Here is a 21,569-nt window from a genome sequence, read left to right on the forward strand (position 1 = left end):
GGAAGGGGCATGTATAGGAATTTCTTTTACTTATGTATTAATCACATTATTTTATTGTATGATACCTTGGTGCCACTGGATTTTAACATGTCTCACACTCATACAGTAAGACAAATGGTGGGGGTCTAGTAAGGAAGTTGGGGGAAGCAGGCAACTCCACAGGAAGAGTCTTTTGTCTCTTTGAGGACTCTGGTAGGTAGCAAGGGAGTTTGAACCTTAAGGTGTGAAACAGCTGTGTACTGCCTTTTGTTCCTGGAGAAGGTATTTAAAGTCACCCCTAGTTTGTGGATTTGTGGTAAGCCATAGCTGTAGCTTCCCTGGGTATAATCTGTTGCATGAGGTCCAGTCAGTAGCAGCGTCCTGCTCCATCTGCTTCAGATCGTGCCACCCTTTTCCTGCAGCCACCACCTGGACCTTATTTTCAGGGCTTATTTCAGAATAATTTTCTCATCAGTCAGGTTTAATAAAACTGTACACCTACCTTTCACAAGAATTATTCTTCTCTGTTTTAGTTGGTTATTAGACAAACTCTTCACCCACTCATCCACATCCTCAGTGCGAGTCTGGCATACATTGCTCTGCCTGCAGCCGAGGTCCTGGTTTATAGTATGTTGAAGTACATCAAACTTCTCCCTGGAGGCTATGACTTCATGATGTGCTGGATGAGCCTTCTCAGTGAATTCAATCACCTGTTGAAAACCTTCCTCATCAGAATCTGCATTGAATCATTGAATCCGTTCTGCTTTAGATTTAAACACATCGATTGCGTTTGTTTGTCTGCATCTGAAGCTGAAACTCGGGTAGTTCCTGTAGTCTGCCATCTCCAGTGACATTTGCTCATACTCACGTATCAGTTTTAGGCAGTTCTTACACAGGTGAGGCAAAATATCATCATGCATTCCCCACAATCCAGGTGGGGTGGCTGACCTCAGGCATGCCTTTTTCCACACCACAACAGGTGTAAACAATTGGCAATTAAGCTGTGGCAACACCCAGAGACTTGCACTGGCACTGCAAGGCGAGTAGTTTCAGAGAGATGTAGCACAGGGAAATTGTTAGTATGCACATCTTACGTACACCTTTCAGGACCTGGATTATTAATTATTAATTATTAATTATTCTCTTCCTCAGTTCACAACTCTGTCCTCACAAACAAACAGCCTCGGTGGCTAAAGATCCAACTTTTATTTACACTCTGTGCTCACAAATGAAAGTCAAACAATAAAATTATGAACACCAGAGATGTTGAAATGTCAATTCTAAGATGAACATGATCACCATGCAGTTAACAGGCACTAACTAAATTTCCTAGAAGCTCTTTCAATATAATCTCGATCTATATTAGAAGCATCAATTTTATGGTTTTGTATGTCTTTATGTTCAGGAATGAGACACAGAAAAGGACAGGGTGTTATTCGGTGTCCATCTGGAGGCAGATGTGCTGATATGATACAGAAACAAGTCCCATGCAGTGACCCACAGGAGGGCTCGGTCATCTAGATCAGCAGTGATATTGTAATTCCCCTATTTATTACTGGGTATCATCCTTTACAGCTCTGAGTCACTCCCAGGCCTGATTGGAAAAAACCGATTCAAAGCGTCACCCAAAGCGAGAACCGGAAAAGGGAGTCTGTTCATCCCAACATCCCGGACCATTTGACAAACTCATGTGAGACCGAAGAATCAGTCGATTTGAAAATAAACTCATGTCACGATTCACGCCTTGCAGTAAAATCACTTCCTCTGCTGGAGCTTCAGTCACATTAATCACCCCATACAGACTGTGCAGTCGCCTGACAGCATCCGTTTCCCCTCAGACCGTTTCCACATGGATGAAGCCTGAGAACCAGAGAGCGCTTTGAAAACATTCTGACTGATGTGTCTGTCCTGTCTGCTTTTACAGGACAGAATGGTGCGATCCTGTTAAGCTTTAAAGGCTTGTTGTCCTTGAGCCGAGAAGCACCTGAATGGACTGCAGTCTGCTGTTTGAAAACATTAGTCTGCACACAGAGCTCAGAAAATGTGAACATTTTTATTAGACGCACAAAGAAGTGTAGATATCTCTGAGTTAGCATCTTACATTTACAGACATTTTCTTCAGTAAGTCGTTCGAAGATGCTTCGAAGATGCTTAGTGTGATTAGTGAAGAAATACTCAGATGTGATGCTGCTTAATAATTTATATAAAAACTATCAGAAATGCCTGGAAGGGTGTGTTTGTGACTAATATTAATGAATAAAATAACTTTGTAAGATTTTCAACTTACATTAGTTTTGCTGGATGTTTCTTCCTGTTAAAAAGGAGTTTTTCCTTCCCACTGTCACCAAAGCACTTGCACATAGGGGGTCTAATCATTGTTGGGCTTTTCTCTGTTTTCCTTGTATTATTGTAGGATTTTTAGCTGACAATAAAAAGCACCTTGAGGCGACTTGTTGTGATTTGGTTCTATATAAATAAAATTGAATTGAATTACATCTGTATTATACACATTTTTAAATTAAAACTAAACTCTAATGCTGTTTGTTAATTGATGATTAACTGAATTAAAGTACAAATCTCTGATTTAATACGCACTCCTTTTAAAGACATCCTGCACACAACACGTAGGGTTATCAAACTACAGCTTCACACATGCGACATGCTGATGACCGACTCACATTTTCCTTCGGGGACACTTAGATTTTCCTTCTAGCACCACACAGACACACCCACACACATAAACACACTCCTCCTCCGCTGACTTTCTCTGACGTTCACAAACACATGTCGCATGAACCGCAGAAACTGAACCGGTGAACAGGTGAGATCTCTCAGGCGTTTGGCCGCTTCAGCTGGACTCTCTCTGACATCCGCCTGGCGCTGTACAGAGACACTCCCATCCCCACCGCAGCCATCGTCATGGCGATAGGATCGATGAGGCTGCTCTGCGGCTGAATCTGGACCTCACCCGACATCTGCCTCTGTGGACGAGGTGGACACACAGGTGAAGAAAGGCTGTTAAAATATTCTTACTCCTCACTGAGTGTTTTCCTTTCAGTCACCTAGGGACTGCTATAGTGAGACACTAAAGCTTTCAGTGAATGCTCCACTTGGGTAATAATTCATCTGGCTGATGACAGCTTTAAATGTTCACGCTGTCCAATAAAGTTAAATTCAATAAAACAAAGGAAAGGCCCCAGAAGGTGCTTTAATTTCCACACCTTAAATGAGACTGATAACCGGGACGATAAATGTGATGCTTACATCATATATAACTTCTTTGGTTTGGTTTAGGAAAGGTCATGGTTTGGGGTAAAATTAACCCTTTTACCACTGATGATGATGAGTTGGAAGTGACAGATTCATCTCATCAATGTGTGTCAGGGCACAAATGCTTGCTTTGACAAAACAGCACTAATAACGGTAATAAAAATGTGTGGGCATAAAGAACACAAATGAATCCTGATCCCTTTATTTTCCTGGTAACATTTCACTAATGTAAAAATAACCAACACAAATGACCAAATCGTGATCTCGAATCAGTCCTCACGCACCCTCCATAACCGACTCCATCTCCCCGTGGACCAGCACTATTTCTCGTTTATTATTAATAAATACCCTCTAACTGGATCTTAGTTTGTTTCTTTACATTGTCATTCTGTATTTCTTTAGTCTTTTCAGTCTTGAGGTCTTTCTTCGAGTTACTGTATATATCAGAGTTTATTAGTTTGCTCAGATTTTTTCCTCATATTAAGTTTACGTTTGTGTTTCACTATTTGGTTATGATTGCTTACTTCCTGTTCTACTTTATAAGTCATCTTCCGTGACTCGTAATACATTTTACGTCCTCCCCTGTGATTGTGCTGATTGTCTGCACCTACTTCTTGTTTTTCACTGCTGTGTTCACATCCCCGATTGCATTTCTGTGTATACACAGCGCCGTCTCACCCCGCAGTCCTTTGCCTCACTGTCTCTTCTGCATGTCTTCAGTTAGTTTTCCATTTTTTTATTTTCAGAGTGGATTAATAAAATCTAATCATTGTTAAAGTAACAAGTTTTAAACCCTTTCCAACTTCACTACAGTAGCAAACATCATAACCTGTCATCTGTGCATCTGTTGGACACGCCCAGGAGTCCGCATAACTCCACCCTTTAGGCGTGACAGACCTACCTCCTTACCACCAGACACAACCTGCTTCACTGCAGTTTTTTTCAACTACTTTAATATAGCTTAAATTAACAGTATATGAAGGAATTAAATTAGACACAAAAAGTGTGATTTAATCGCCCGATGGGCCAATGGAGGGAAAACTTTTCCTAAAACCACTGATGTGTCTTTGATCTGTGAGCGATTAAAGATCAAATTGATATAAAGTAAAGGCTAAAGAAGAAGTCACTCATTTTTTATGAAGGTAAACATTAAATCTACTCACCTACCTCACCACCATTTTTGGTACTTTTGAGAACTGAGCAGGACGACAGCATCAGTTATTTTTCTGTTGCTGGAGTCTGAACAGCTTATATAACATAAACCCTCCAGAGATGGAGCTTTCTGAACATCCTGTCCACTGCTGCTGTTTGTCATAGTCTAAAGTATCGCTATTAAAAATGTATAGAAACCATAAATTATTCATTCAGACTCAGATTTGCTTTATGATAACAACAGCTAGAAGACTTTTCTGTGCACACACGTTTACTGATGAAGAACCACTTAATGATGAAACATGGATGTAATCAGGAATTAAGAGTCACAAACCTGGAGGAGGCGGAAGTATCCCGGTGTCAGTCTTCCCAGTCTGATCATCATTCCTGCTGCCTCAGTTTCTCCGACGGGAGAGGAGCTTCCTGCAGGAGAGGAAAACTCCCATCCCTCTTACTGTTTTCATTAAGTGAGCATTGTTAGATGAGATTTATGCAGACAGTATGGTTCAGTTTCCCAGACATGGACTTAGATTTAAAACAATTTTCAGAGGTGATCTTCCGTGAAATTTTCTTTTAATTTAGGACTAGGCTCACTCAGTGTCTGGCAAACTGGCTGAATATATTATGGTTGCTTTGGACGCCTTCACTGTTTGACGGGAAAAGCCCAAAAATATATAATTAGATGCATTTCACAGAAAAATAAAGGGAAAAGACACATTTTTCTTCCACATCTCATTTATCCTGCTGTGACACCCTCCAATTTATCTCAAGGAGAACTTAATCTTCTTGATGGAAATCAGTGACTTTAAAAACAGATTTCTGCCTCACTTTGAACTGCCTGGTTTATTTGAGGATGTTTTTAATAGATACATATTTAAACCATACTCAAGAGAAGTAAATCTCTGTGGAGAAATGAACACTTAAATTTTATTTTGAGCTATTCATTGTAACAAACCTAATACGTTGCAGACAACATAAAACTGTCTTTAACCCAACTAGTTTAGTCATATTGAGGTAATTCAAACTGATATCACAGCCTGACATAAGTTTTGTCACATCTCAGTTTCAAAGCCACTAAAGCAAGGAAATGTTTGAGGATATTAATTTTTTATTAATATCAATACCTTATTTTAAGTCTTCTTGTTTAGTATTTCTAAGGCTTACACTGTGTGACCCTTTAATAAACAGTTTATAACACATTTTAAAATGTTTTTGGACGTATTTGCCTTAAGCAGAAGCTAACTGATGACAGTAAAAGCTGTAATTATATAAACTTTTACTTTATCACTTTAACAGCTTCATTATAATGTGTTATAAGCCATTTATTGTTGGTGTCTCCACAGCGTCATCAGCCTTCAGGTAAAACATATCAGCCTCACAGTTTGAAGTTAGGAGGTCCTCGTGGAGTTGATGAGCATCCAGTTGGGATCCAGACGTGCCTTCATCGACGGCAGACGGACCTCCGGCCCCGTGAAGCCCCTCGGCAGTCTGAGCAAACAGGGGGCAGCCTGACGTGCTGAAGAGGGTCCTGTGTGTCCCTGCTCTTTTGTACAGTGTGCCACACAAACACTCGCAGCGCCGCATGAAAAGCTCCGGCCTGTCAGGGGTGATTTGGCCATCCAGCCAGTGAAACGGGTGAGAGCGGAGAGAGGAGGAGAAGAAGAAGAGGTCGCTCTGTGCAGCATGTTGCACGCTTGAAGGAACATGTGTGTTAATGCACTGCAGTCACTTATGTAACCCATAAAAGAGAAAATACTTTTTAACAACCCAGCAGTAAAAAGTTTAATTTTTACAGCCAAAAAAACTGCAGCATTTAATGAGAGCGTTAACCTCGAGTGGATGTAATTACACTGTGGGCTTATTATGTTTAAAGGTAAAGTGATGTTACATAATGCAGCGGAGTCTATGAGGCCACATTGATTGTTCAGGCTCTCTTTGTTCGTGGTGCAGGAGTGGTTACATAAATGCAGGATGAAAACATACCAAAACATTAGAATTTTATTTTTAACGATTTAAAGATTATTGTTAATAAATCTAATTACTTTATTAGTTTTGATGCAAAAACCATAATTATTTGGAAAAAAACAACAATTTGAATTTAAAACAGATTGTACATGAATGCTCTGTGCACCGAAATAAGTCATGTTAGCTCCAAAGGAAAGCCAAGTTACTGCTTCTCACAGTCGCACTGAGAGGACTTGAAAAATATGTAAATAAATAAAAATATAATAGTCTGGTTATGGCTCAGATAAGTCTTCAGGAAATTAAAGTAAGCCAGTGTAACGTTGTCTGAAAGGACAGAGACTGTGTGTGTATAAAGGGCTGGGGTGGTGGGCTAGACTACAAGGTGTTGATTGTACACATGGAGTGACCTCACGTCTGCATCTGCTGCATCCCTCGAGAGCCACAGGAACCAGAAATGTAAACACTATAAGCAGCTTTCTTGAATTATTTTTCTTTTATCTTTCTTGTTTTCTCTTCCTGACAAGTTGGTTTTCTTGTTCTAGCCTTAGTTTTTAGATCTTGGTCTGTATTTTGCTTCGGTTCCTATTTTGAGTTTAGATTGTCCCAATCTGTTCTCGTCTCTGTGTTAATGCTGTTGGGTTCATGTTTAATGTGAGTTTTCTTGTCTCTGTGTTTAGTACGTGTCTTTTTTATGCAAGCTTGTTTCTGCAACAGAAAAAGAAAAAAACATTTTGCCAGGCAGAGCAAAGGTACAATTTTAAGCTATTTTCTTTTTAAGTTAGCAACCCCAAATTGTGTTTTTTAGATGGTGGATACAAACTTCCATACCTTTAGGTTGTTTTCTCTTCATTTTCCTTCTGTTTTGCTCTGGAGTTTTGAGTCTCCACCTGTGTCTAATCCCTAATCATCACTCTGTCTAGAATTACACCTTGCACTCAAAACAATAGTACTTGTCCTCATAAATATGAAGCAATAACTGTGAGTAAAATGCAAATTATTCAAATTATTAATCAATAAGGTAAACATGCTTGGTATAAACTGAATGCACACCAATTAAGTAAATTTCATTTAACCATTAAGTTTAATGTTTAACATTTCACTTTGTAACAAAATTACAAAAAAAACCTTGCATAATTAACTTACTTAAAGTCTGCATTTTTGAGTATTATAATATTATTTTTTTAGTGTGGGTTGTTTGCACTGAGTCACTCCTTCACTGCCCTTTTTTCCCCCCGTTTAAAAAAAAAAAACGTATGTATCTTCTTGCCGATTGGACTCAGTTATTTTGGACTGCTTTAAACTAGTAAAGTTCACTTTAAGTTGTAATGAACTTTCTGACCCCTCTGCTCTACTCATGTATCTTGACAATTCCTGTAAAACACCTTAATGCAGTCTTTACATTAATGCAGTTTAATTTTATGAGCATACAGCACAATAAATGCTGTGACATGACAATGTGAATGCCTTGTATTAAGAGTGACTTCGGTAACGTCAGTCTGCAGAAGACGCCGTGCTGAAGTAGTCTGGGTTTGGTGTTGTTGGTTCTCCTTTGTCCTGACTTGGGGCTCTGACCGGCGTTCTTACCAGCGTCACCTTCACTCCTGCTGGACCCTGAGCGTCCGTGCTCTCCACTCCAACGACGTGTCCGATGAAATGCTGAAACACACCGAAACAGAACGTCAAGACTACAGCGAGTTGCTCCTCAATTTTTAAAATTTTGATCATTGTTCACAAATAACAGGAAAAGAACTGAATTAAAGATAAAGAAACTCTTTTGTATCTAACAACTCTTTACAGAGCATATTCTGAAGGGCATCACATTTCACCAAAACTTCAGATTTATATTTGGTTATCACCTTAAAATATTAAAAGTTTGCATAATAACTACCGGTACACCAATTCCTCACCACCATTTGTTCTTACCCCCTGCGTATTTAAGCTGACTTCATGATCATTTTGTGCTTTGTGCATTATTAGTGCAGAGTTAAGATCTACTGAAGTTATTAATTAGTGAAGTCAAGCTACAGCAAGTCTAGTTAAGAGTATTTTCCTTTGTGCGTCGTACTTAACCCTGTCTCCCTGTCTACAGAGCTTCCTGGATTTTCCCCCGTGTGATTCCCGTGTGGCAGTGTCGGAGTGTAAGCCTGTGATCGTGTGTGTGGATGATTTGAAGAACGCGTGCTTTCCCCCTGGACTTCCCTGGAGACCCCTTCTTCCCTCACTCAGCTGTATATAGCACCCCCCGCACCTTCTTGTATATACACCTGGTGAATTGTAAATAAATCCTTCTTGTGAGCATCAGAACTGGAGTCCTGCGCTTGAGTCCTCCTCCAAACCGTAACATAAAGTACGTCTAATCTCATCTTATATATTTTCATTCATCTTCTTCATTTATGTTATTGGGCCCCTGAATGTCAGGATTTATCTACTATTAAAACTAATTTCAGAGATGCTTTCTAAGCCACAAACTCCAAATTAAGCTGAAATTCATTACATGCATTAAAAATGCTCATTCTCAGAACCAGAAAATGAGCTATACCTGAAACAGACTTTTTTCTTTGCTCCATTTTGTGAAAATAAGATATGAGATTTAAGTATTTTAATCAATTAAGTGGGTGACCTGTAAAAGTCACGAAAGGTTAAGTGTAAAGACCTCAGCAGGGCGGATAGCAGCGTCCTCGTGCTTTGGTTTAGGTCTGGATGATTCGGCGTACTTCTCCCTCTGTGCTTTTACTTCCTGTATACAAAGCGCATAACAAAAATATACACTTACTACTTATACTGAGAATCTAGATATTATTATTGTTATTATTATTATTATTAGGATAGAATTTATAGTTAAAAATCTTTAAACCTTCAGGGCTTCATAGTTTGAAGTTCTGGAAACATAATCCTCCCATGACTTCGCCATGAACTCCTTTTGCTTCCAGCGAGACTTCATCTGCGATAAAGACAGAAAAAAGTCAGAATTCATTTTACTATCAAATCAATTTTATTTATATAGCACTTTTAAAAACAACAACTGTTGACCAGAAAATAACAATAAAATAATCAGATAAAATTTAAAAGGAAAGTAAAATAAAAGATAAGAAAAAAATAAGAATAAAATAAGAATTTTATCATTAATAATAAAATAATGACAAAATAATGACATTTTTACTCTTTGGCTTTTAATAAGCATTATTAAAAGCCAAAGAGTAAAAATGGGACTTTAAACGAGTTTTAAATGTATCCAGTGTTGGAGAGGTCCTGATATGTAAAGGCAGTTTCGGAGCAGTCACAGCAAAAGCCTGATCTCCTCCAACTAAAACAAATTGTCCCAGAGGATCTCTGCTTCTAGTCAAACATACAATGAAAACGTTTTACTAGACATACAAAAAAAGAAAGAAAAAAAAAGAATGAATTTGTTTGATTATGCATGTGAAAATAAATCTGATTATTTGTATAGTAGCTCAGGAAGAAAAAAAAAACAATCTGTGTAATATAATTTGTCTTTTTGGGGTTTTTTGTTAAAGAAAAACATTTTAAGCTGACTTTCATGTAAGCTATTTCCACTCCTTTACTCCGTACCTCTGTGTATGTGAGTTTCTCTTCTCTGATGTCCTCCTTCTGATAGTGCTCCAGGATGCTGTTTTGTTCCTCCACGATCCTCTTCGCCGTGTCCTCTGCGATCTTGCAGATGGTGCTCAGAGCCTCCTGGTCGGGGCTGATCGGCCTACCGCCTTCCAGACTCAGTTCCCGGCTGATCTCATCCCACACCTCACCGACCTGCAGCACCACAAGAGACAGACATGTTGATGTTTATCTCGGTTTATGTCCTCTGCATCTGAAACCTTTAAGAGAGCTCCAGACTCCTTTAAGTCTTTACTCCCTGTGACTAACGGTTATTTATAGATTGTTTTCCTGACAGACTTTCACTGTCTGAGTATCCAAAACTTAAGCTGCTGGTTCAGCCACAGTAAGACAAAATAAGTTGGTCCCTCAGAGTTCTCGCTCTCTGTATTTTGTTGAACGAGGACTTTTGTACTTTCACTTTGAATATCTCTACTCTACTCACAGCTAAAGCTTCATATTAATTTCAGGTTTGAACAAACTTTGAACAGATTGTAAGTCTGAGCAACTATTATATGAAGCATCAACAGTATTTCCTCTTCACTTTTACCTTAAAGTCTAGATATCTCCTGATGATGGTCAGAGTCACATAATCTTTTCCCAACAATCCAGGAAGATCCTGAAACCCTGAAAAAGGAAAAAGTCACAAATACTCCCGTTTGCTTTTTAATATAACAATATTAGCTGTGCCCAACAACTGAATGTTTTGAACAGAACATCATGATATCATTTTATTACTCTGATATTTCAAAACTTCAAAATATCTTCAATCAATAAGTGATAAATTTCATTTAAAAAAGCCAAATTGAGACTGAATATGATTTGAAAGACTACAAAAAGAAACATGTAAAAATAGCCTTTTGTTTTACAACCTTCTGGATTTTGTTTTAATGGTATTTTTTTATTAATAAAAATAAATACTAAATAAATAAATATGTATAACTGGTCTATAGGAGGAGCTACAAAGAAATTGGGCTAATCAAATAATCTAATTACAAAATCTTCTTAATAAATACTTTACATTTAGTATGAAACTGAATAATTTGTTTGGTTACCAATTTTGCAGAAGACGGAGTAAATCTTCGATCGCAGGTTCTCTGACATCTCCAATACTGCAGCACTCGGCACATTAGCAGGAAATGAAAGCTGAGCTTCATCCAGCTGGAAAAGACTGTGGATGGGCCTCTGAGGATCTTCAAGATAAAAGAAATAACAAAGAGAACTATATGAGATTACAGAGCCAAAAGGACCTAAAAATCTGATTTTTACCTGCTGGCAAAATGTAAAACTTTTAAAACCTTCTGTCTGAGACGGAGAGATGAAAAAACAAAATCCATCAGCTATGCAAAAACATACAAAAAAGTATTTTCATTTACATTGTTTCCAGTTATATTTAACCATTCCCTGCATCTGGTTGGCTCAGTGGTACAGAACGTTATCGTTACATAAAAATGTCAGATAAAAATCAGATGTTTATAAAATCCAGGTTGGGAAAAGAAATAATGCTGTGTGTGTCGAAGTCCAACACAGACAGTGGAGGACAAAGCAGAGGCGCCCGTAAAAGACCCCAAAACAACATTACACACTAACAGGATACTTTAAAAAAAAAAAAAAAATTGCATCAGCAGTTTAGTAGAAACATTTACCTGTTAGTGCAGCAGAAATCTAAAAAACATAAAGTTCTTTATTTCGATTTGATATCTAATTGAAAGAAAAAGGTGAAATCTGTTCTCAGTGCGATGATCTGAATCAACATGGAAGCATCGCAGACCGACCTGCGATGCTTCCATGTTGATTTCGAGGAACTCCTAGCTCCTCCTCTTCCTCTCTCCACAGCTGCAGCAGGAGTCTCGGAGCCGTCTGTCCATTGCCGTCCCTCCACGTCAGAATGTACGGCACCGTGTTCGGGTTGTCACATAACTCTAACAGGGTGGCGAGGACGACACCGTGCACACACCTGGGGCTTGTCTGCAGGAGAAAAGGACGTTTATATTACCTGTGAACGCTGCCTTGTATGAACTAGCTTTAACACAGAGCAGCTGAGATCCTATTTTTAATCACAAAATACAGGAAGAAAAAAGGAAACTTTTATAGCCTCGACAGTAAATTCAGGAAACTTTTACTCACACTGAGTAAGTTGAGGAGAAGAAACACCCCGTCTTTAACCAGAAAGTAATCTTCTGTGGTGTAGCAGCCTACGACACACGACCTGATGGGAGAAAAGGCGCACAGACAGAAACTTTCTCAGCTGTAGGAGACAAAAAATAGACCCCTGATAGTTGGCTTGTAATTGCAACAAAAAATGTGCTTGTTGAGCTGCTCGCAGGTCCATAACAGAACTGAAAAATCAAGATCAGACCCGTATACAAGTGTTATGATGACCTGAACTCGAGGTCATTATAACAGATCTCGAGATTCTGTACTTTTATTTCTAATGGGGTAGACATCAAATATTTCTCCAGATTAGGTTAAAATTCACTGACCCTCTTCATGCTGATGGTCATATCTGTTACTACACCATAGCCTATGGATAAAACTATGATTAAATGTAGGTAATATTGTAGAAAGTAGTAAATAATGTTTCCCAGAAAGTTGATTCTGTTCATATGGACCACAATTCACTCACGTTCTGTGGACAAACACATCGAGTTCACCAGGGAGGATATGAAATAGGACAGTAAAACGACAAATTACTGTGAGTAATAGAGAGACTTTTGAAAGTTCATGTGTACCATAAACCAATGCTTACAGCCCAGTATTTAAGGTATAACTCTCACCAGTCTCTGGAGCACAAATTGGGTATTATTAGAACGCTACAGCACCATCTCCTCAGAGCACAGTCCCCCCCCTCCAGGATCCTCCAGGATCCAGAAGGTTAATCACTGCCTGCATAAAAACTGTTGGTGATCCCTCATGTCAGGGGTGTCCAACTCCAGGCCTCGAGGGCCGGTGTCCTGCAGGTTTTAGATGTGTTTGATCCAACACAGCTGATTTAAATGACAAAATTACCTCCTCAACATGTCTTGAAGTTCTCCAGAGGCCTGGTAATGAAATAATCATTTGATTCAGGTGTGTTAACCCAGAGTGAGATCTAAAACCTGCAGGACACCGGCCCTTAAGGCCTGGAGTTGGATACCCCTGCCTTATGTGAACAGCTGAGACAGGCTTTTTGAAAAACACAGCATCTCTGTCACTTTCGCCAAAAAATGGTCCACTCCAAGGACCCCAGGTCTCTCGGAGTAAACAGAATAATATAGTGTACGTCATTAAGTGCCAGGAGGACTGCTGTTTATCATGCATCAGGGAAACCAAACAACCTCTCGCTAAACACACAGAAGACATGCTTCCTTGGGGTGGGACTCTGCAGTCTATTGAACCTGCAGGCCAGTGGCCAATCTTTCAATTATGAGGAAGTGCACATCCTGGGCAGGGAGCAACACTGGTTAGAGTGAGGAGTCAAGGAAGGCGAACAACCATAGTACATCTGTCACCTTCTTACAGTGCCGTGATTGCAGCCACTCCCAAGTAGGGCTGGGCCATATTATACCGTTCACGGTAATACCGGTATAATGTTAGGCAACGATAGGAAAATGAAATATCGCGACAGAATGGGAGTAAAACGCGCATGCGCAGTGCCTTTGTTTTCATACGCACATGGCCGATTGTTGAGTGAAACAGATGAACCAGAATTGGTTTGTAAAAATGGTGCAACTTCAGTGATGTGGAACTGGTTTGGTGTTTGTCCGTCAGATACACAACAAAGCACATTTTTTTGCAGAACATGCAAGCGGCCGTTGTTATTGTCATATTTGTCGGACTAAGATGCTCTTAAATCTGGGAGTAATCTGGGTCCTAAACTCCGTATACTTCAGGTCAAACAACACTGCAGCATCACTTAGAGTTAAAAACTGTATAAATTCTTTCATCTTTAATAAAACGATCAGCATTGCTGCTTTACCAGGTGTAACTATAAAGTTTAACTTCCAGGCATCCATGAAAACAAAAGTTATTACATTTAACGGAGTTAGAAGTTAGCAGGAAGCTAGCGGAAGTTAGCTCGCTAGTTTCGCTAGTTACCTAAGCATGATATTGCATGTTCTGACTGAGAGATTTCTGAAAAAAATCAAACGTACAGCTCTGCTATCACTTCCAACATAAATGAAGACAGGAAACTAAACAGCAGTGACGTTTGTAGGGTTACTGAAGTTGGGCTAGCTGGTATATAATGATGTGCTACGTGATCGCTAGCGACACAGCTATGTTAGCATAACATAAACAGTGAAGCTGGAGGACGAACACTAACACTTTTCCACTTATAAAAGTTAACGTTAAAGTTCCTGATAGTTAGAGACAAATGCAATCGCATGGCAGGATGCTGTAAACGGACCAAACTTCAGTCAGGAGAACAACTGAGATAATCCATCCACAATACGAGGTTAGTCATTAATATACTGCAACAACATGGGAATAGAGCAGCTGCCAGAGAATTCACCATTAATGAATCAATGGTACAGAAGTGGAGGAAGCAAGAAGAATGAGTTTAATAAAGTTTGATTTATCTGACTGCTTTGTTTCGCTTAATGTGCCTTATAATCCCGTGCACCTTATGGTCCGAAAAATACGTACTGCACAATGCAGTTTAATGTTGCAAAGCACCTCTTTTTAACTTCAGTGGATATTATACATGGTTATGCTCAGGATATGTCAGCCCATTTCTACTGGAAATGCCTTTTGGTTAAACTTTCAGCAAGGAATTTGCATTTGCACTGTTACATTTTTATAAAGCTTTAATGTACATAAAAACCAGCTTCTTGTTTAAGTGAAAATAAATGGAAGATTGTTTTTTTGTGCTAGTAATGTTGTGGAGTTGTATTTTGTCTCGCATCAATTATATCGTTGGTTATATCGTTATCGCAAATTTTCAAATATATATCGTGATAAATATTTTTGGCCATATCGCCCTGCTCTACTCCCAAGCTCACTGTAAGTCGTACTGATTAATGTTCATTATGACTAGTTTACTGCATAAACCTTCAGAAAAACGAAAATAAAATTGAAAATAAAATACTTATCAGCAAAAGGCCCCAGATTTAAGAGGTTAAATGCCTCTGAGCTGAACTGCATTCATATTATGTAAACTGAGCAAGTCCCATTTGTCCGCTAAGGCAGTTATGCCATTAAATCGAAGTGAGTTTTTCATCTGCTCCAATACAGAAACTATATTATACAATTAAATTATGCCTAACAAAGACATCATCATACATCTGGCTAACAGAGTTACACTTCTGGTTTCTCATATTACTCTAGCCTGGATCTGGCAAATGTAAATGACTGTACAAGTATGAATAAATACAGCAGTTAATCTATTAAAGTGTGCTGCAGTTCACTGACCACACACAGTCCACTGTGGAGAGCACGAGCTTGTTGTGTCCGAGGCCGCTGTAAAACTTGTCGGAGCCTTTTTTCAGAAAATGAACCGCCATCTCAACTCCCTCTGAGCCAAACAGTTCCTATGAAACAGAACAGGCAGAAAACAAACACAGACTCACCAGATATCCAACTAGCCAGTTCTAAGCGCTTTTATTAAGTTAGCAATATGAGCTTTACCTTTCTGTGCATGTCGGTCTCACACAGCGTTGAAAGGATCACCTGAATATCCGACTTTATCTCCAGAGCGACGACATCATCTTCATCAGGACCCGCGTCTATCTGCATGAGAATCCCTGAGGAAACACGACAGCTTTGACTCTACTGAATTCATCAACAGTAAATGTTGATATTGAGCATGTGTCATGTGTCCAGTCCAGTCACCCAGAAGCTGGTTGATGATTCCCTGATCACAGAGGTCCTGGTTTACAGACTCTTCACCCAGAGAAGTCACCGATCTCAGCACTCTGATACAGTGCCGCGTCTGTGCCTTCTTACCGCCTCTGCCTCCGGTGGCGTGGAAGCTGTGACCCTGGCCAAAGTAAGAATCTGAAATAAAGGAGAGAATATAGTTACTGACTGATTGTTCAGTTTGTGAAAAAGTTTGCGAACCCTTTAAGATTTTGTATATTTCTGCATATATTTTCTTTGCAAGCTCCTTTGAATATTTCTGCATAGATATTATCTAAAATATAACAAGTGTTTTACCCATTTCCTAAATACAGATAAAGAAAACCTGATTAAAAATTCAAATGAAAATGTTTCATTGGACTTTATTTAATGAGGTGTGTATTACATGGATTACATACTTCATTAAAAGTCAAAAGCATGTGAGAGGAGTTGAAATGTGTATTATTTAAGAGCTATTTTTGGTTAGATTTGGGGGTGTGATTATGAGGTATTTTGTAAGCTGTGAAACTAGTTAAACTATCAGTTGCATTAAAAAATAACCTTTAAGAGACAAAAGAAGAGTATGATAAAGTGTAAGAGATAAAAGCTGTTTAAATGTCTGTTGCGTAGCAAATCATGGTCATGACAAAAAGTAAGTGTATAAGTGACTTTGTGTTTGGCTCAAATACACTCTGATAGGACACTGCAATTCCCTTGACCTTTAACCTTTCAGATACAGTACAGATTCTGCTTGGTCTTGTTTTTCTTGTGTTTCCTAACCTGGCCCAACACACCAGTCCAGCAGGAGTAGCAGACAGGTACTCCCCTCACAGGAAATGTACTCCTCCAACATGAGCGGCCCGATGGTGGCGAGGGTGGCCAGCGCCTGCAGCTGGAGCTCCTCCTTTTGCGCAGCGGACCAGTGTCGTGACCCCGACTGACACTCAGACGAGGAGGCGACAGGCGGCTTCATGAGCGCCAGCAGAGCCAGAACAACACGTTCTTCTTTATAAAGCTGAGAGAAGAAAACTGAGTCATCACACAGGTTATCCAAACTTAAACAATAACTGGGTGAGCGTGTGACTGACCTGCAGGGCAGCCAAGTCCCTCGACATAACAACCAGCAGATTCAACAGCAACTTCTTCATTTTCAAGTCTTCGTTACTATAGCTGAGCTTCAGGTTGCGGATCAAAGGGTTGTGACTTTTCACTAAAACATAAATAAAATAAGCAGTTTTATTTTCATAAAAGATGCTACTGTATTCATGAATAATGAAGTCATTTGTAAAAAAGTGTGTAACATTTAAAGGATCGAGTGCCCTCACGCTCTGGAAATGTGCTGAAAATCACAAGCTGTTTGGCAAATGAACTCTCCTGAAAATTAGAAACACCTCAAATTATTAAAGAAATTCATAAAAACACCCGGTGGGTGAAAAAAAGTAACAAATTACTATTCATTAAACTGTCCTGTACTCACAATAAGCTGTGAGCCTGGACTTTCTGCAATGAGAGTTGTGATCACGAGCAGATCGTTTCTGAGTTGGAGGTCTGAATGTCCAGAGCCGGTGTTCAGCAGGTGAAAAAATGCTTCTTTCAGAGAGCTGAGGAACAAATAAAGCCAAAAGTCAGCTATCAAAGGATAAATGACAGCACAAAGGCCTGCCACATAAGGAACACACAACCAACAGAAATCAGATGAATTACAAATAATTAAACTTTTCCATTAAAAATGATGGTTTGGCTAAAATCAGAGCTGCAGGCATTTCAATTATGTAAAATCATTACACACAACAAAAGAATGATGTATTTGTTATGTTTATTTCATTGTAGTTCTGTATTTCTTCCCTAGTCTTTTAAAGGTGTGTTGATTGTTCGAGGCATTTAATAGATTAGAAAAACATTGTACTTAAAATCTTGAAATTTTTGTGAAGTAAACTCCAAGGAATTTTCCCTTATGCTGCCTCATTTAAAAGATTCTACATCCATCAGGCACATCGTGCACATTTAAAAGCATCTTAAATGAGGAGGACACGCGTACAGGACACACTCCAGGGTGCCGAGCTGAGCGGTGACCACCTCCTTGTTGCCCCTCTCCAGCAGGTTCCAGAGGATTTCGGAAGAACGGAACAGGACCTGGCCGGACGGATCGTGGTCGTTCATGTGGAGACATACCGTCTCTGCTCCTCGTGCGTGGAGTATTGACGAACAGTTCATATCTGTGGTTGTAAAGTGAAACATAGACGTGTGTAACCCAGTAAATAACCCAGTTATTTTAAGGACACTTAAAATCATCATTGTCCGAAAGTCTGATTTATGTTCTTGAGAGCTGGCTACGTTCTCCAATGAAGGAGGTCATCTGCTCCTCCCCTTCCCTCCCTCACTGGCTCTGCATTGAAATAAATGACTGACCAGAGCAGCTGGAGAGGATCTGAAGGATGTGAAGGAGTTGCAGTTTGATGGTGGGCTGGTTTTCGAGAGTGGCCATGGAGAGGAGAAGTGTCTGAGCCAGCTCACTGCGCTCCAGCAGCTGCAGCCTGTAGCCTGGAGAGGTCGGCTGGAGGCCTGAGGAAACAGAGCAGAAAATTTATTAAATACAACTATAAATGTTTAAATGCCAGGTTCAACATCAGGGAAGAAACAAGCTAAGAGATCATTATAAGCCATTTAAAGTGGATTTATTAAGGTGATTTCAGCCATAGCGCAATCCCTCACATCAGCTTCTGTTTAAAACAAGTAATTTTAGCCCTTTTCCTCTTACCCCAACCTCATCCTGATTGGCTGACCCTCACAAACAGAAGCAGGTGGTGCTTCTATGCTTATATGCAGAGTTGTGCAACTTAGATGAACATATTAGAGTTATCAGCCTTTACAGAGCCAGGAGATGAAAAAAAGGCTTTTGTCAAACATGGATTAATTTTTCATACAATCTCCTCATTACCCAAAACTTTGAAATGTTAAAAATAATCATTAAATATTCTTATTGATTATATTTTCTTCTTTTTTTCCCCTTGAATTATGTATAAATGCCACATATTGTACAATTGTATATATATTTCATGTGAGCTTGTTCTTTTTTCTTTGTTCGGAAGAGAGCAGAGTGGGAGGTGAGGGTGGGGGAAAAGGGTTTCTATTACAACAGCATATTATTGGAAACTACCTTTGTATGTTGTTGCAAAAGTAATAAAAAATATTTAAAAAAAAAAATCATTAAAAATTCTAAAAGTGTGCATAAAACAGAAATTAAGAAATTAAATTGTCCACTTTAAGGAACAAGACAATTACACTAATAACTAAAGAGGAATCAACATTAAAAAAAGTCATGCCATGGTCAGAAAAAAAACCCCACAAATTAGATTCAGATGAAAATAAAAATTAGAGTCGCACTAAACATGAGTTTCTGGAACAAATGATGGTCAATTACTTTAATAAAGACTAAACTAACAACAAAATATATAAGTAAAAATGAGCCCTTGTACTGACCAGCCACCTACTTCACACTGGCGATATGCCTCTTGAAAGTCTACCCAAAACACTCTTTTAAATTATCAGAAAAATAACTTACCAATCCTTATTTCAGCCTCATATTTGACAGATTTTATGATCTATTCAGCTTGTGCTATAATGTGTTCAAAAACTTTATCTCTTAATCCTGAACAGCCTCATAGGACACTGGGTACAGCTGTAAGCTCATGTACATATCTATATGAAATCTAACCAATTCTAATAAAGAAAACATGAAGAAAACAAATGAAAAGAAAAGAGAAGAAACACAAAGAACAAAGAAAAGCACAAGCATGCCACCACAGACGCCATGACAGAGCCTCACTTAGTGAAAGTCTAGAAAATCGGTTGTTAGAAGGGAAAGTCCGAGGCTTTCGTGTGGTACCATCCGTACCATCGAGCATCTGTTTGGGAGCCACAGAGCTGTAGAATGATTTCACGCATTCAAATATGAGCTGCCTCACTTCGGCATCAGACACTCTCATCAGACACCCTGCCAAGAGAAACACAACTCAGAAGCGCTCCATGTCGTCATTCTCATCTGAAGAACAAAAACTTCAAATGATTAAACATTTCTTAAAATTTATTAATCTATATTTCTGAGTTGTTTTTAAAAATTCACATCTTTAGAGGGAGCTAGCTTGTTTTGAATGTCATGCAGCATGTAAGGTTAACATGCCATAGCAGAAATCTTTCGATCATTAGGTTTGTAAAAATGTGATCATCTATTGCAAACAAGACCATTAAAAACCAACTAAAATAATAAAAATGTTTCAAAATTAGAAGCTGGAATTATGAAATGTTTCACAATTTTGTTCCTGTTTTGAATTTTTAACACTCTACGATCAAATAATGTTACTTTCTGTCTTTTTGTTTTAAAAAAACCCAACAACATAATTTGCACCTGTATATATATGTATTTAAAGCAGCAGTGACTGGCCAATCTGCGAGCCCTTTATTACCCATATGAGAGAGAAACTCTGTGACATCCTGAGCGTAGTGCAGCTCGTCAGATGTCTTCTCCTTCAGAAAGGGAAGCCTGAGACGAAAGACAGCAGCACTCTGATGATCAGATCATCTTGTGAGATAAAATATGAGCTGTTTGCTTGAAAGGGTTTCTTACCTACAAATTGTAAGAGCTTCACACAGAATGGACACATATTCGGGGTGATCTGTCACCTTCTCTGCGCAGATGTTGAGTATTTTTGCGATGGCTGTCAGTTCTTTTAAAAGCTTCAGACAGTTAAAGAAGTTTTTGGCAGATTGTTCACTCATGCAGAGCTAAATCCCGATAAGGGAGGGGAGGTGATGGGTCATTGTGATAACTGAGCCTATTTCTGAACAGAAAATGCTGACAGAAAGAGTGATGCTGTGATAAATTAGAGCCTTGGGACCAATGTTTGGTTTTGTGTTTACATGGTATGAGAGCAGATCTATTTCCATCACTGCAGCAGGGGACCATAATGAGGAAAATTTGACAATCTGCTGCGCTGTGTGACGCATGAGAGGGATTTCTTAGAAAGACAGTCTACAATATGAGAAAAAAAACCGAAAGGATACAAAGCCAATTTGGCTTTTCTTCAGTAGTTTCTTCAGAACAAAAAGGTGCCTTTCCTTCAAGTTAGTCTTTAGTAAAAATAGGGGGATTAAATGCACTATATGTGTAATACAATAGCAGAAAAAAGAGGACTGGCATTCAGGTTTTTAACTTACTGTCAAAGGATCTTCAAGAAGACAAATCACCTTACTGAGATCGAGACTTTTAGCATTAACCTGGAGAGGAATTTAGGTTATAGTTTAGGCTGGGATATAATTTGCAATTTCTGAAATGCTCAGAAAAGTTAGAAACAATTTAACAGCAACACTATTGTGTTCAGCTGTTGATGCTTTAAATACCTGTAAATCAGGCGTTATCACACTCTAACAATGTCATTTACTTTCCCGGTGGAGACATTTCCAAACTGCTCACCTCCTGATGGCGGTGGCTCTTCTGGGATGCTTTCAAACCAATTACAGGGATCCCCGGCTTTCTTCTGTGCACAACTTTTCCCGAATCCATTTGTAAATTTAGAACCGCTTTCTAGCTTCAGTTTTTAAAGGCTAAAAATTTAAAAAAATTAAACATTCTCCTTTTTTAATACCTGCTGTTTTTGTTTTCGAACAAACGTGCTAACGATGCTCAGCCTGAACTTATGTAGCTTTTTAACAATCACCTCTCCTCTTCTTCTCTCCGTTTATGTTGCCAGTCTGACAGCGTACTGCCGTTGCTATGG

At 39.0% G+C, this 21,569-nt stretch overlaps 1 protein-coding gene across 7 annotated transcripts; it reads right to left on the reverse strand.

Annotated features, from left to right (window-relative positions):
- Window positions 1-2,013: 2,013 nt before the first annotated feature.
- Window positions 2,014-21,556, reverse strand: cfap69 (cilia and flagella associated protein 69). Of its 7 annotated transcripts, none has more exons than XM_076878891.1 (25): window positions 21,266-21,556; window positions 21,010-21,039; window positions 20,857-20,922; window positions 20,420-20,529; window positions 20,259-20,335; window positions 19,622-19,789; window positions 18,205-18,357; window positions 17,834-18,011; window positions 17,273-17,396; window positions 17,121-17,169; window positions 16,884-17,005; window positions 16,576-16,810; window positions 15,790-15,954; window positions 15,586-15,701; window positions 15,370-15,488; window positions 12,106-12,187; window positions 11,754-11,946; window positions 11,034-11,171; window positions 10,529-10,605; window positions 9,937-10,134; window positions 9,221-9,307; window positions 9,020-9,103; window positions 5,781-8,022; window positions 4,736-4,824; window positions 2,014-2,960 (listed from the first exon to the last, which is right to left on the reverse strand). In XM_076878891.1, the coding sequence occupies exons 1-23, from the start codon at window positions 21,353-21,355 to the stop codon at window positions 7,858-7,860; spliced, it is 2,826 nt and encodes a 941-aa protein (XP_076735006.1). In that variant the 5' UTR covers window positions 21,356-21,556; the 3' UTR covers window positions 2,014-2,960; window positions 4,736-4,824; window positions 5,781-7,857. The 7 variants fall into 7 exon arrangements, with proteins under 7 accessions (XP_076735006.1, XP_024654139.2, XP_004569322.3 ...); XM_024798371.2 differs by having other exon boundaries at window positions 21,010-21,069; XM_004569265.5 differs by having other exon boundaries at window positions 19,691-19,789; window positions 21,010-21,069; window positions 21,266-21,555.
- Between the last annotated feature and the right edge of the window lie 13 nt (window positions 21,557-21,569).

The sequence above is a fragment of the Maylandia zebra genome, linkage group LG22, assembly GCF_041146795.1.
Source record: "Maylandia zebra isolate NMK-2024a linkage group LG22, Mzebra_GT3a, whole genome shotgun sequence".
Lineage (NCBI taxonomy): Eukaryota > Metazoa > Chordata > Actinopteri > Cichliformes > Cichlidae > Maylandia > Maylandia zebra.

Coding starts and splice junctions, on each gene's coding strand:
- cfap69 (XM_024798371.2), bottom strand. CDS start 21,355: ATGGATTCGGGAAAAGTTGTGCACAGAAGAAAGCCGGGGATCCCTGTA. Junction 17,006..17,120: donor TTTCAGCACATTTCCAGAGC/GTGAGGGCACTC, acceptor TTTATGTTTTAG/TGAAAAGTCACAACCCTTTG. Junction 11,947..12,105: donor TTCTCCTCAACTTACTCAGT/GTGAGTAAAAGT, acceptor TTTCTCCTGCAG/ACAAGCCCCAGGTGTGTGCA.